The sequence below is a fragment of the Myotis davidii genome, unplaced genomic scaffold (assembly GCF_000327345.1).
Source record: "Myotis davidii unplaced genomic scaffold, ASM32734v1 scaffold1525, whole genome shotgun sequence".
Classification (NCBI taxonomy): domain Eukaryota; kingdom Metazoa; phylum Chordata; class Mammalia; order Chiroptera; family Vespertilionidae; genus Myotis; species Myotis davidii.
The window spans coordinates 995,379-1,011,084 of NW_006296279.1; the positions used below are offsets into that span (position 1 = coordinate 995,379).

A 15,706-nucleotide genomic window follows, 5' to 3' on the forward strand; every position below is an offset into this window, starting at 1 on the left:
TTGGGATATTTCTTATTTAATATCTAAACTTATTGGGTTTTCACTCATTTTATCATATTTTTAATTTCTAAGAGTTCTTTGAGTGTTCCTCTTTATAGTATACTATTATTGTTTTATTGTTGCAATATCATATCTCTATGAGAATCTTAACTCTATGAGAATTACTATGGTAACTTGTACTATGGTATAATATGCACAAAAGTAGAGGAAAAGGTTAATGAACTCTCGTGTACTATGTGGATTTTTGGAAGCTGTTCTTTTCCTGAGTCTAAACCCCACCCACATCTCTGGTAGACCCCTGAAATATGTACATGTGAGGTAAAGTCCAAGCAGAATAAAACCTCACAAATTGTAGTTCCAGCACAGGGAAGGTGTCCTGAGTTATAGAGAAAATGTAACTACTCAGGAAATTTAGTCATTTGTTTTATTTTCTTCAGACTAAATGTCCTTAAATATTTATATTTTTAGAAAAATCTGAGAAATGTTTTAAAATTAAAAAATCAGATTTATTTTTTTAAGTAAATGGAATTACAAATTACTTTTTACTTTTAAGTTTTGCAATAAAAGTAGCACTTTTTAAACTATTCACCTCTACCACACTGAGAACCAGCATTTGGGGAATTATTTGTATTAATTTTTTGACTATAAAATATATTCTATTTCTGTAAATGTAAAATCAGGCCTTCTCAACCTAAGGATAAAGAGCCACAGGGCTAAAGAATGAATATCTTGAAACAGTATTTAAAACATCTTTATAAGTAGAAAAATGACATGAAAAGTAAGGCTGAATTAAACAGAGGAAGTCTGGGTTTACCAAAGTGAACTCTCTTGAAAGAACATGGTGAGGTTGGTGAAGTATCTATCACTTTAAATGGGGGAGAGTGTGGGAGTAGGGCTATGTTTTAAAAGAAATCCTACCCTACCATCTGCCTAGAATAGCTTGGACGTTCTCTTACCTTAGGAAATAATAGGAGGGCAGACGAAATGCTTCCTCCAAAGCCATCTACTGATTGTTTGGGCACCATGGGATTAAAATATTAAAAGGATTAATCATTCCCTAATAGGACAAAGTATCAAATGCACTGAATACCAGTCCTCTTAGAATTAAATAAACAAATAAGTAAAAAAACAGAAATAAATCTTTACAATCCCAATAGCTATCCAAATGAGAAACTAGCTCCTAAATTTCAAGAAATAAAAATTCTCATTATCTGTAATCCAGAATGAACTCTTAAGTACATAGTTGTCTACCAATATCCATAGAATCAGATTTCAGAACACCAGTAAATTACACTTTCACAAAAAGATAGGAAATAATGCTTAGCAGCTGACACCTCTATAAATTCGAGTAAGAACATTTCATGCCACAAGGCTCCAAAATGTGAGTTAACAAACAACATGGTTTAAACCCCTCAATTCAATTCTGCCAACTGCATGTAAGGAGCTAAAAAGCACTGAAGGTTTTAAGGTAAAATGTTCCTACTTTCAAAAGCATAATAATCTAGCAGCAGGATATGAAAAGTAAACAAATAACATACAACTGGAATATGGTAAGTGTAGTATAAGAAGTTGGAAGAATTTCTGTGTAAGTTTAAATGAAGGGGTATGTGTGTCTGTTTCTTCTATCAGGCCCTGCTATACTCCTCTTTGCATACCCCATGTGTAATCGAGACACGTGAAAAACACATCACTTGAAATGGCCTAAGAGTTAATAGAACTTAACACTAAAAAAAATTTTTTAACCCGGTAACAATATGCATGTAGTTTTCAAAAGTCATAGTACCACAGGGTTCACAATGAAAAATAGTAGCCCTGTTTTCCCTCCTCAGATACCTGTCTCCCAGAAACCCCTTTTTTTTTTGCTATCACCTCCATATTGCTTACACAGAAACATGCCAATTCCACTATTCTGGATCATCCCATTTAAAATGGACTCGTTGACTTCTTCCTGAGGAAGACAAGGATGAGGCTGTTTCACTCCTTTGTCCTCGGCCCCCCTCCTCCTCTTCCTTCGTACACAGTTAATTCCTTCTCAGTGCCAACTCTGTCCTTTGCAATTATGCTTACTCGTGTGTGTTCTATTTCTTTTCTTATGTGTCTTCCATCGGGCCCTGCTATAGTCATCTTTGCATACCCAATGTGTAAATCAGTGTCTGTTCCTTCGTGGGAACTCGAGTTTGATGAACTGAATTGAAAGTAATCTGCCAGCGTAAACCTTTATGAGATGCCATCTGTAGTCAGACATCAAAACCATGGGCACTGTTAACTGACACCACCAGGGTTAGTGTGACAAGAATAACTCAGAAACGCAGAAACTACTTGCCAACAAATAGATTTGCAGACAAGAACAGATACTGTCCAATTTAACATGCGAGAATTTCTCCCAGTATTCAATTCCCAGAAATTTTGCTTTGAGCCATTGTCCTGAAATAAGCTGTTCAGGCCTCTTCCTCAACATACTAACATATAATATTTATAGCTACACCCTAGATTCATAGAAAGGTTTTTAAAAAATCTCCAACTCATCCCAGCCGGTTTGGCTCAGTGGATAGAGCATCAGCCTGCAGACAGACCACATGTTAGGACACAAAGCAACTGGAACATTTTCTAGGATAGACCATGCACATGGAAAAACTGGACTAGATCACCAACTTACACCATATACAAGAATAAACTCAAAACGGATAAAAGACTTAAATGTAAATCGAAAAAACCCCACAAAAATCCTAGAAGGAAACATAGGCAGTAAAATCTCAGTCATCTCTCAGAACAATATTTCTGCCAATATGTCTTCTAGGGTGAGGGAAACAAAGGAAAAAATAAACAAATGGGACTACATCAAACTAAAAAGCTACTGCACAGCAAATGAAACCATCCACAAAATGAAAAGGGAACCCACTGTATGGGAGAACATATTCTCGCCAATGACACATTTGATAAGAGGTTAATCTCCAAAACAAATAAAGAATTTGCACAACTCAACACCAGGAAGACAAACAATCCAGTTTTTAAAATGGGCAAAGAACCTGAATAGTCACGTTTCCAAAGAGGACATACAGATGGTCAATAGACATATGGAAAAATGTTCCAAGTCACTAATCATCAAAGAGATGCAAATTAAAACCACAATGAGATACTACCTCATAACTGCCAGAATGGCTACCACCAATGAAAGAATGTGAACAGATTAGCAAAAGAACATATATGCATAACCCTGGACGCAGACTACAGTGTGGTGGTAGCCAGAGGGAAGGGGGAGTGGGGCTGGGTGGAGGAGGCAAAGAAGAAAAAATGGGCACATCTGTAATAGTGTCAACAATAAAAATAAACTAACAAAACATATGAAAAGAGTTTTACTTTCTTAAAGGGAAGTGAAAAAAAAATCTGCTGGTGCAGAAAAGCAAAAAGAACTTGTGGGTGGTAAACATTAATAAAAACAGCCAAGCAGAACTAAAAATTTGATGATTACATTTAATGTGTAACTGCATTTTCCAAATGGAAGTTCTAAACAGTGACAAATGACTAAAATGTCCAGCCTTTTCCAGAAAAAAAAAAAAAAGAAAGAAAAAAAGCTAGAACACAGAGGCAAAGAAATAGGAAACAAAAGAGTTAAGAAAAGCAGACTGGCCCAACCGGAGTGGTTCAGTTTGTTGCAGGTTGCCCCATGAACTGAAAGTTCACCCATTCCACTACCAGTCAGGGCATATGCCCTGGTTGCAGGCTCAATCCCCAGCAGGGGGCACAAAGGAGGTAGCTGATCAATGTTTCTCTCTCACGTAGGTGTTTCTTTCCCTTTCCCTTTCTTTTTCTACAAAATCAATAAAAACATTTTTTTAAAGAAAAAAGAAAAGCAGACAGGAAAAGGCACATTTTAAACAGCAGGAGTAGGGGTGAAATGAGCAATAATTATAAGCAATGACAGAAAAAGCCTCAGCATAGAAAAAAACTAAAGATATAAACAAACAAAAAAAAAAACAACAACACAGAAACAAACTCATTGATATAGAGAACAAATTTATCTTTCCCAGAGAGAAAGAGGGTCGGGGGATGAATGACAGATAAAGGGGAATAAGAGGTATAACTTCCAGTTAAGAAACAAATACATCAAGGGGATATAAGTGCAGCATAGGAAAAATAGTCAATAATATTGTAATAACTCTGTATGGTAATAAGTGGTTACTAGACTTATTGTGGTGATCACATTGTAAGGTATATAAATGTCAAACCACTATGCTGTATATCTGAAACTAATGCAATATTGTATGTATACTTTAATGAAAATAAATGTAAAAATAAATTCTGGATAAAACACTAGCATATGAACATCTCTTAGACTATATCATTTAAGTATTTCAATATCCTTGATTTAAAGGGGTAAGGTCTACTTAGTGTCTATTAAGGGATATGCATTTTAAATGTGAACCTATTAAATTCTTATAAATATCTGATGAAAATGCTTTTGTTGTAATGATTCAAATGATTATTCAAGCAAAATTTTAAATTCTGTGGGCAATTTCTTTTTTCAGTTAATTTTTAAAACTGAAGAAGACATTTATATCATTAAAAAAATCTAAATAATACAATGAAAAATAAGATCCCTTCCCCAGAGGCATTCACAGTCAACAGCTGAATACCAACCATATGGCAAGTTACTGTTTGGCCTTTTGGAAGGGGGCAGGAGACAAGGAGCAATTACTTTTTGGACTTTGGCTTGTTTGGAGTGCTACATGCCAAATATCCAATTAAATGATAACAAATGTTGTATTATACTAATTTTAAGATCCCTCCTCATTTCAAAGGTGTTCATATGTAAAAAATATGTATCTTAATACGATCTCTCATTTACTGTGTTTTTCAGAACTTAATTCTGGTATCTAAGAAATGACACTACCTCTATGGGATATACTTTGAATATCACCATTTAACTACCAATTATCTCTATATATCTACATCTATATATATAAAAGCCTAAGCAACTGTTATAGCCGAATGACCGGAACGACAGATAGACCAATAGCTGCCCCCTAGTGGTCAGTGCACTCCCACAGCCAACCTCCTGCGGCCCCTCCCCTCAGCTGGCAGACCCCCCAAATAGGCCTCAATCGCTGCCAGGTCGAGGGATCCCACCCATACACGAATTCGTGCACTGGGCCTCGAGTAAGAAATATAATTAGGAAATCATCCTGAATTCACTGTCATGCCTTGCAGTTTTCCAAGAGAAGAGTCTCTGAGGAGGAGGAAAAGCTCATACAAAGACCCTGAGGCAAGAACATAATTGGCATGTTCAAGGACAGCAAGAAGGCCAGCATCGCCAAAGGGGAGTGAGTAAGAAGTAGTCGGAGATGAGGTCAGAGGGAAGACACAGGTTAAGCAGGGCCTTAGACACCACTGTAAGGCTCCTGGCTTTTAAGATGGGTAAAGACATTATGGAATTCTGAACCTGAGGCTGACATGATCTTAGATTTTCAAAAGACCACTCTGGAAATAGACACTAAGAGGGCCAAGGGTAAAATTAGGGTGACCAATCAGGAGATTATATAGTGATCTAAGAGCTGGGTAGAGGGGATGGTGGCCAGGACCAAGGTGTAAAGAAAGTAGTCAGATCCAGGATACATATTTGCATATAGAACCAAAAAGACTTCCAGACTGAGTGAGATATAAGAGAAAGAGAGGAGACAAGTGTAACACCAATGTTTTTTACCTGAATAACGGGAAGGATGGAAGTTGCTATCAATAATTAGACTGGGAAAGCTATGTGGAGTACATATTTTTAGGACAGTTTCGCTTGAGAGATGAGTATAGACACCCCACTAAAGATGTCAACCACTCAGATATAAAATTCTGTTTAGTATATTCCTTTGAAGAATGTACATTTTATTTAGCCATTCCTCTACTGGTGGATATTCAAGTTGCTTCCAATTTTTTACTCTTACTAAAAATGATGTTTTAATATCTTTGTCTTTCTCTGGAATGTATATAGAGTCCCAAGTAGAACTGTTATGTCATAGAGTTAGAACTTATAATACTGCCAAATTGTTCTTCAAATTGGCTGCACCAATTTGTTTCATTTTCTCTACCTCACCAAAACTTAATATAAATAATTATTGATCTATAGAAACTCTTTACATGTATACTCAATGTGAATCCTTGCTATGTGCATTTCAAACACCTTAAATTCGTTTGTGATGTCTTTTGCTTTTGATGCAAATTTGTATTTAATTTTGATGCAGTCAAATTTGTATTTTTCCTTCATGATTTATGACTTAGGATTTTTGTGTCTTATAAGGAAGGTCTACCCTACTATGAGAACACTAAGCGCTGCCTATATTTTCTTTCAATACTTTAGAGTTTCATCATTGATGTTGAGGTAAAAATTTATTTGGTATTTACCTGGGGATATAGTAAAGGGTGAAATTTCAATTTTATGCTCCCTCATATGTAGAATCAATGGTCCCAAACCATTTCATTTATTGACTACTTCATTCTTTCTCCACTGAAATGTGATGCCTATTCAATCATACACAAGTTCCAAAATAAATCTTGATTTTCTAATCTTTTTATTGATCTGGTCCTGCCCTTATAGTACACTGTTCTAATTATGCTAAGTCTTGATATCTGGTAGGAAGAATGCCTCTGTTTCATTCATCTTCAAAACTACTTTAGCTATTCATTTATCATTACTCTCTCAAATAAATTTTAAAACCACTTTGTTAAGTTTCCAGAAAAATCCTCCTGGACTCTGATTCTACATCCTCCTGGATATAATGTAATTGGAATTATGTTAAATTTATAGATTAATTTGGATAATTGACATCTTTATAATTTTGAGTCTTCCTCTTTATGAACAAACATAGTATCTCTTCCCACTTATATTCAAGGCCTTTTATATTCTTCAATAAATTATTTTATTTTTGTTCATAAAAGTCTTATACATTTCTTGTTACATTTTATTGGTAGATACTTTATAGTCTTCTTGCTTCTGAGAGTGGTATTTTTTTAACTTACATTTTCTAATTTATTGTCAGGACAAAGGGATACCATTGATTGTTCTGTAATGGTTTTTTGTCAAGATTACTGAACTTCATAAACAGATGTTGAACTCAGTTTCTTGGGTTTTTATGTAGACTACTGTGGTGGTTAATTTTGTGTGTCAACTTGACTAGGCTAAGGGATGCCCAAATAGCTGGTAAAACATTATTTCTGGGTGTGTCTGTGAGGGTGTATCTGGAATATAAGCATTTGAATCAGTAGACTGAGTAAAAATGATTCCCCTCACCTACGCAGGTGGGCCTCATTCCATCCATTGAGGGTCTGAATAGAACAAAAAGTTGGAATAAGGGTGAGCCCACTCTCTCTGTTTAAGCTACGACATCCACCTTATGCCCCAAGGACATTGGTGTTCCTGGTTCTTGGGCTTTTAGACTCAGATAGACTTATATACCATCACCTTTTCTTCCCCCACCCCTTCTCAGACCTTGGAACTCAAACTAAATTCTATCACTGGCTTTCCTGGTTGTCTAGCTTGCAGGCAGCAGATCATGGGATTGCTCAGCCTGCTGTTATTTCTCTAGTAGCATTTTAAAAATTTAATCCTCCAATCACCTTCCCAAATCTAAAGTATCATTTCAACATGTCATCAACAAAAATTATTAATGAAATATTTTGCATTCCTATTTCTTACTAGTTTCTGAAATCCAATGTGTATTTTATACTTACAGGACATCATATCAGACTAGCCACATTTTAGGTGCTCAACAGTCACATGTGGCTAGTGGCTGTTACCACTGGACAGTGCATGTCTAGAGAGCATGAACTTTAGCATTAGTCTAATATATAATTGTTAGCAAGACAGGCAAAGTATCTGCTCTCATGGAGGTTACATTCTAAACAGGGAAGACAGACACCAATCAGTAAACCATTTAGATTCCCAATAGTGATGAAATTTTTCAAAGAAGACTGTACCTTAACCCTAATCTTATATTTCATAGCAGTGCATTTTTTTAAAAAAAGAGAAATAGGAAGGGAGAGGGATAGAGAGATAGAACATTGATGTCAGAGAAATACTGATCAGCTGCCTCCTGCACACCCCCCTACCCGGGGTTGAGCCTGCAACTTAGGCATGGACAGGGAATTGAACTGGTGACCTCTTGGTACATGGGTCAACGCTCAACCACTGAACCACACCAGCCATAAGAATGTTCACTGCAATATTACTTATTATAATAGCAAAAAGACAGAGAAAATATGTATCCAACAACGACAGAATGAATAGGTAAGGTTTGACAATCATATAATGGGAATAGAATAGTTAAATAGTGTTTATAGTTCAAATGAATGAAAGGGAGCCATAAACGTAAAAATAAAAAGACCTAGTAAACAACAGAGTGGAAAAATACATGTTGCAAGATGACATACCCATGTATGGTTATATACATTTTTAAAAACATACAAAACAATTTTATATATTATAAACATATCTGTGTAATAAAAGTGTAAGAACAGAAAGAATACCCACCAAATTTATGATGGTAGTGGCTTCAAGGGTAGGAGGGAAGGGGTATGGAACTGGGAAGGGAAACAATGGGAACTTTACTAGAAATGCTTTATTTCTTTTATTAATAAATAAAGTCCTGAGACAAATATATCAAAATGTTAGTATTTGCCCACTTTTGCTAGTGAGCATAGTTTCTTAAAAAACATTAAATATTCCTTTTCTGAATTAATTTCCCCTCAAAACTGAAAATAAATTCTTGCCCAAAGTCTCTAATTGAATGCCTTTTCCAAAGTAACCAAAGTCCCAATCAAATCAGACATGAAAGCCACACACCTGCTTCTGGTAATCTAGCTATGCCACTACACTCACGGTTACATCTTTTTTCAAGATTTTGACAATGAAATTGTAAGCTCCTTCTGCACAAGACAATCAGCTTATCTAACTCACTATTCTGACTTGAAGTGAAGCAGACATTTATTTGAAGGACAGGGGTTACTTTTGCTTTTATCCCTATAAACACCGTGCCCATGTGATTAAAATCTAATCATGTTCAATTTTCCTATTAACTCCTTAACAGCAGCACACCGCACCCATTACTTCTTTAATAGGGAGAAGCTGCTTTCCAGTGTGACAGGAATACAAAGGGGAGAGGGTGAGGAAAGTTGTTCCCTTCAAATGTTTCCCAGAGTTAAACCTTTAGTTCCTCTTATTTTAAAACAAGCTTTACTCTTGAAAAAGATCAATAATGTAGTTGTAAGCAAACTAATCACAAATATTTCCCTAGTTAAACAATACATAATATTGGGAAGTCACACACAAAAAAAGTCAGGAATAAGAAAATACATTTTTTTATCTTTAAGTAGTAAGTGACTTACATCCAATCTATGGGGAAGATTCATTTACTAATAGTGGATTTAGCAATAATCCATACATGTAACTTTATATATCTTAGTAATAGTACATTATATTTGTAAGGTGCTTTGTAGTTCTATAATACTTTTTTAATCAGTATATCATTCGGTGCTCAAGCAATGCACTCACTGAAACTCAGGGAACCTCTGGCCATCAAGATCCTAGGATGGGCTGCCTGCTTTATTTAATAATAAAAAAAAAAGTTAGCCTGGCTGGTGTGCCTTAGTGGCTGAGTGTCCACCCAAGAGGTCACGGTTCAGTTCCTGGTTGGGACATGTGCTGGGGTTGCAGGCTCAATCCCCAGTGGGGGTGTGCAGGAGGCAGCCAATCCAAGTTTCTATCTCTCTATCCTAAATTAGCCGAGTTTAAGAAGAAAACAAATACTTGTTCTACATTATGTAAAGCAAAATTGGCTTTTGCACCATATGGCTTAATAATAATATTCAAGATAAATTATGCTTAACTGCAGAAAAAAAATACACTTATGAATAGTTTTTAAAATCTGCCTATAGGTGAAGATTAGGTAGCCCACATTAAGCAAAACTACTATTTTTCAGTGAAATTTATAGTTTCCAGATCACCTTTTTCTATCTCTCTGGGCACCCATTTCCCACTTGAGGCAATCAATGCTGTTTTGTTTTTCCTACCAACCTCCCTAGATTTAAAGAGAAAGAGATCTAACGCCAGTTATTTATATCTTTCACATCTGTGTATATATGATTTCTAATGTTGCATTTTAAAATCTTATTGTAATTGAAAACATCTCAAAAACAAATCTCATCTTTGTTTAAAATTTTAAAAATATAACCAAACAACTAGAAACAACAAAAAGCCAATCTTTCTGAGAACAGAAAAAAAATTGGATTAAAAATTTAATATTGAAACATCACACTGTTCTGAGATAGTGCTTTATGTTGGATATATGTTCAGTACTAATATAGAATCCTTACCTGTAATGTACATGTGTGACTGTCGGTTTCCTATATCCAAGGATCCAGGTTTGAATATCTATGGGTTCAGCTTTGGGATAAGCTATAGTTGTATCTATTATCCACTGGAGACCTTTTGATCTGCTGTCTGAGAACAAAGAAAAAGCAACTTAAAATTGGGTCAATTTTTCAATTATTTACAACAAACAACAGTATAGGTTACTTGAGGAGTATAAAGCATATTGATAGAACTTTTGCTTTAAGAAAACAGGATGAATTTTGGTATTACTGTTCTATATGATGCATTTAGAATGAAGAATTTCCTATTATATTATAAAATAGATTTCAAACAAATTAACAAATCACAGCACTATTATGTATTGGACATGTATCATTCAAGTATTCAATACTATTTACTATGCACTACCAATGTCTAATTGTTTATATTTTATCACTCATAAAAAACTGGACTATGAAAAGGTTGGAAGCTAAAGTATCACATCACAAAAATGGCCTCAAAAACGTTCACTAAATATAACACAATATAGTATGAACACCAACGTTTGTGAGAGACATTAATAAATATTGGAATAAGGCAATAAAAGTAAAGATTTTATTGACACACATGATCGTCAGTTGCTGGTCTTGTTTGAAACAAAACCAAAAAACTCCTTCCATTGTAGCAAAAGTTACATACAACTAAAGCAATAAACTATTTGCCCTGGTCAGTATAACAGGTAACTACTGGTGTGAGAGGGAATGGAAGTGCTGTTTTTATTGCCAGCATGGAATACAATTTGAGCAAGAATTAGAGGGGAATCTTCACAGAGAATGCTGATAGCCAGATGTTAACGTTTTATGTCTATCTTTTATCTGAGGTATGTGAGATCCCTAAAAAAGAAAACTTATTTTCAAACCTAAGTCCAAATGTACATAAGGAATCAATGGTATTTTACTTTTGTATGTCAAATAATTATAAAGTGGACTTAAATGCTTAAATTTTTTTAGGCAACATCCTGAGGGGGGTAATGCTTATAAAAAATTAAAAAATGTTTTTAGTAACATAGTGCTAAAGGAACAGAGTTTATGTAACAAAACACATTTTGACAAGCTACCCATGACATGCATGTTGAAATATTGAAGGGTATACTAATCTCTGCAACTTATTTTGAGATGCATTAAAAAACAAACAAACAAGATTGACTCATGGATAGATACAAAGATGGACAGAGAGATGATAAAGCAAATTATAATAAAATGTTAATTACAGAATCTGGTTGGTCAGCTCATAGATATTAACTATAAAAATGTTTTGCTGAAACCGGTTTGGCTCAGTGGATAGAGCATCGGCCTGCGGACTGAAAAGTCCCAGGTTCGATTCCGGTCAAGGGCATGTACCAGGGTTGCAGGCACATCCCCAGTAGGAGATGTGCAGGGGGCAGCTGATCAATGTTTCTCTCTCATCGATGTTTCTAACTATCTCTCTCCCTTCCTCTCTGTAAAAAGAAATCAATAAAAATATTAAAAAAATGTTTTAACTTTTACATATGTTTGAAAAATTTTATAATAAAACCACGGGGGGGGGGATCGCAAGAATTGTTTTTTAATATCTATTAAATGATACAATACTAGTCAACAAAGAAAACCTAATCATTTAAAGTTAATTAGACACAACTTAACTTTGAAATGTGTATGGATTAAATATTAAAACAGACACAAAGACAGGTGTGTTTGTATGAAATAAATCCCTAAATAGCTAATATGGACCGTCAACAAAATAAAATACATAATACCATAACATAGACAGAAAAATGGTAAAATACAAATAAACTAGATTTAGAGTACACAATTTTCTAGAATATCTTATTTTTCCTAAACAGAATAAAAATTTTAATTAAGGTAAGAGAATAAACTACTTCGCTTTGGTTATAAGCAGAAGTAGTCTCATTCCCAAGGAAAAAAAACATTTTTCTTCATCATTGGTAATCAGTGTGAAAATTGTCCCTACATTTGAGATCTACAACATCACAGGGGACTGACTAGATATAAGGATTTAAAAACACCAGTCCTAGTGAGTGCAACAAATCCTACTTGGAAGTCCTTCGCCTTCAAGTTTTGGCTTGGCTGACATTGCCACAGTGTCTCTCTAGCAGCAAAGCTATTCTGAACCTTCCTTTTCTATTAAAAGACTTTTTAATAAGTTGTCTTCTTAATAGATGATGAAAGATTAAGAGAGCTGTCTGCCAAGCAGTTGCTTAGAAAAAAACAACACAACAAATAAAAGGAAAACTCAGTGTAATATCACATTATTTCTATGTCTAGTCCTTATTGTCATTTAAAAATACATATTTCTGAGGGCCTATCATTGCTATTTTTACTTTGTCTAAAGAATATTTTAAAAAATAGCAAAATGCTACTAAGGAAACAGGCCTACTGAGTTTCTTTCAGCTTCTATCACCAAACTGTCACAGTGTCTTAAACTTGCTCATAACAGTCTTCATGTTGTTGGCACAAACTGTCTGCAAATCTTCACAATTCACCAGGCTATGTCTAAGATTTGCAGTTGCATCTTTGAGTGTGATTTACCTTTTCTTGGCCATAAAAGTAATATATACTCATTATTTTTTAAAATATACAGAAAAAAGAAATGAGAAAAAAAATCATAATGTTACAACTCAAAGAAGCAATCCCAGTTAACATTTTGATATCTTTCACTCATTTTCTACTGCCTTATTGTTTCTGTCTTTTGGGCTCAGATGGTCTGCACCAGGGTTGTATGTTCCTCCCAGTCCATTAACATTAGAGAGTATAAGTATCTTTCCATGCCAAGAAAATACCAACATCATTTGTAAAGGCTGTGTTGTATTCTGTTGTATGGCTACTTTATAATTACCTATCCTGTTTCCCCTCTGGCTATTTCCAACTTTTTTGCTGTTATAAATAATGCTGTAATAAGCTTTGCCAGTATTTCAGGCTATTTCTTTTTTTTTTCTTTTAACTTATCTTTATTGTTGAAAGTAAAGATTATTTCCTTTTAATAAGAATTTTTTGCAGTGAGTAACTGAGTCATTTATCAACATTTTAAGGTTCCTAAATAATGCCAAACTGTATTAAATTCATTCTCTGTATTAAAGACAAACAAAAAAGCTTTCTAAATTTTATAAGTGAAAAAAAACTTCATTACTACTTTTATTTGTATATCTATTTTTAGTTTCACAAATTAGTCATTTCTCTCCCCTATGTCTTTTACTCTAGCGATTCCACTTCTAGGAATCTACACCAAAGAAATACTTCCACAAAAATGTAAATATATTTACAGGAGCTTTTACTGTAGCAGTGAGAATCGCCAGGGGTAAGAATAGGTAAGGTAAGGAAAAGACAACTTTGACTTCATGCATTTCTGTATTATTTGGATGAATTATTATAAGCATGAACTACCTTTGTAAATAAAAACCCTTAACATTGTATTTCATCTTCTCTCTGAGTATCATTTCTATTTGACAAAAAGTATAAATATAGAAAAGAACAACGTTATCATCTGGAACTCCTTAATTCCAACAAAGGCAAAAAATGCTAACCACCATCATACCTAATTCTTTAACATCTCCTCCTGCTGGACTTCCATTTTGCTGTCGTGCCACAAGAACATTCAAAATAATTTGTGTTGCTCCAATCCTTGGCAGAGTGACATGTGTAAGAAATGGCAAGTTTTTTTTCTTGGCAAATGCCTGACTTGTTTCCCGCCTCTTCCTGAGGAAGCCCCCTTCTGGAAATAAAACAATCCATTTTCGATCTCTGTTCCTATAATTATTTTCTAGGTGCTTCCTGAGAAGAAGCAGCTGTTGGTCACGATGAGATTTTCCCTAGAAGGTAGACACACATAATAAGTATAGATACATTTGACATGAAACTGCTATAAAATTAAATAGTGGTAAGAGCTTCTAAAGTAAAATCCAATAATATAGACTGGAATGGTGATTTCCCTCAACTTACCTAAGCCCATCTTGACCATAATGGTAAAAAGAAGTTATCGGTATCATATAAATAAACCCTTCTTTCTAAAGGAAAAAATTGCTTATTGCCCCTGAAAGTTCATTCATTCATCAACTCTGTGACTGTTTCAAACTTTAAATTTTACTGAGTGCTCCTCCTTGCAAAGCAAAGTCCTACTGACAGGAGGAGGACTTATAATCTGATAAAACACCTGAATTAATGAATTAACCTGAAAAATAATCATATTACTTTAAAAATCCTAGAATACATATACTTATGTGAACAGAGGGTTAAGTTTTTCTAAGTTTCATTTCTTAGGCTGGTGCACTCTCTTTGATCACGAACATAGTGATTGAGAAGATGACTCAACTGCAGACAATGGACAATGTACCCCTCAAGCAAACAAACCATTAAGCACAGTCAGGCCAACCCCATCAAGAGTCAAGACATCATCTCATCACTGATGACCAAGAACAATAGCTGAACTCTGCGGACCTCCAGGACTCTATGTAGCTGCATTTCAGCCTCACTCTAACCATTCCCCTTTATAATCCTGCCCCTGCACCTTGCTGCAAGACAAGTTTTGGATGCTTGTAAACTCCCTGTCTTCTTGGTGGTTGGCCTTCTCAATAAATGCCTGATATGATTCAACCCTGCCTGCGTTACTGGACACTGTGACAGGCAGCCGAGCCCCCCTGGGGGTTTCCCAGAAACCCTACACACTAGAGATAGAGAAGAGACCCTCATGGACGTTACTCAAGTGGGGAAGATAGTAAATGAGTGAAAATTCAACTGGCGGAAGTGTTAGGAAGAAAGAATAAGAGCACAGAGAGGGTCAAGAGGTTCAGAGAGCCCTGGCCAGTGTGGTTCAGTTGTTGTGTCATCCCATGCACCAAAGGTCAACGGGAAAAAGCAAACAAACAAAGGGGACATCTGTAATACTTTCAACATAAAGATACATTTTTTAAATTTTTTATTTTTTTTATTTATTTCAGAGAGGAAGGGAGAGGGAGAGAGATAGAGAAACATCAATGATGAGAGAGAATCATTGATTAGCTGCCTCCTGCACGACCCCTACTGGGGATCGAGCCCACAACCCAGGCATTGTGCCCTTGAATGGAATCGAACCTGGGATCCTTCAGTCCACAGGCCGATACTATCCACTGAGCCAAACCTGCTAGGGCTATAAAGATAAATTAAAGGAAAAAAAAATCTACTGGCTCCAGTGACAAAAAGATTAAGGAGATAAATTAGAAGACTTTTGCAGTTGTCCAGACAAAGGAGTTTGATGGCATCTGACTATGGAACATTGATGAGAGGTAGATACATTCAGGGGAAAAAAATTGAAAGTCAAGCTAACAGGACACTCTGATGCACA

General features: G+C 35.3%; 1 protein-coding gene across 4 annotated transcripts in view; it reads right to left on the bottom strand.

The window, feature by feature from the left end:
• The window catches only part of LPGAT1 (lysophosphatidylglycerol acyltransferase 1), an 83,833-nt gene that overhangs the window by 9,328 nt on the left and 58,799 nt on the right, over positions 1-15,706 (bottom strand). For all 4 annotated transcript variants that reach the window (XM_006771270.2, XM_006771269.2, XM_006771271.2 and 1 more), the window contains exons 5-6: positions 13,925-14,198; positions 10,357-10,483 (exon numbers count right to left, since the gene is read on the bottom strand). In XM_006771270.2, the coding sequence (XP_006771333.1) occupies positions 10,357-10,483; positions 13,925-14,198 (401 nt within the window). The remainder of the gene's footprint in view (positions 1-10,356; positions 10,484-13,924; positions 14,199-15,706) is intronic.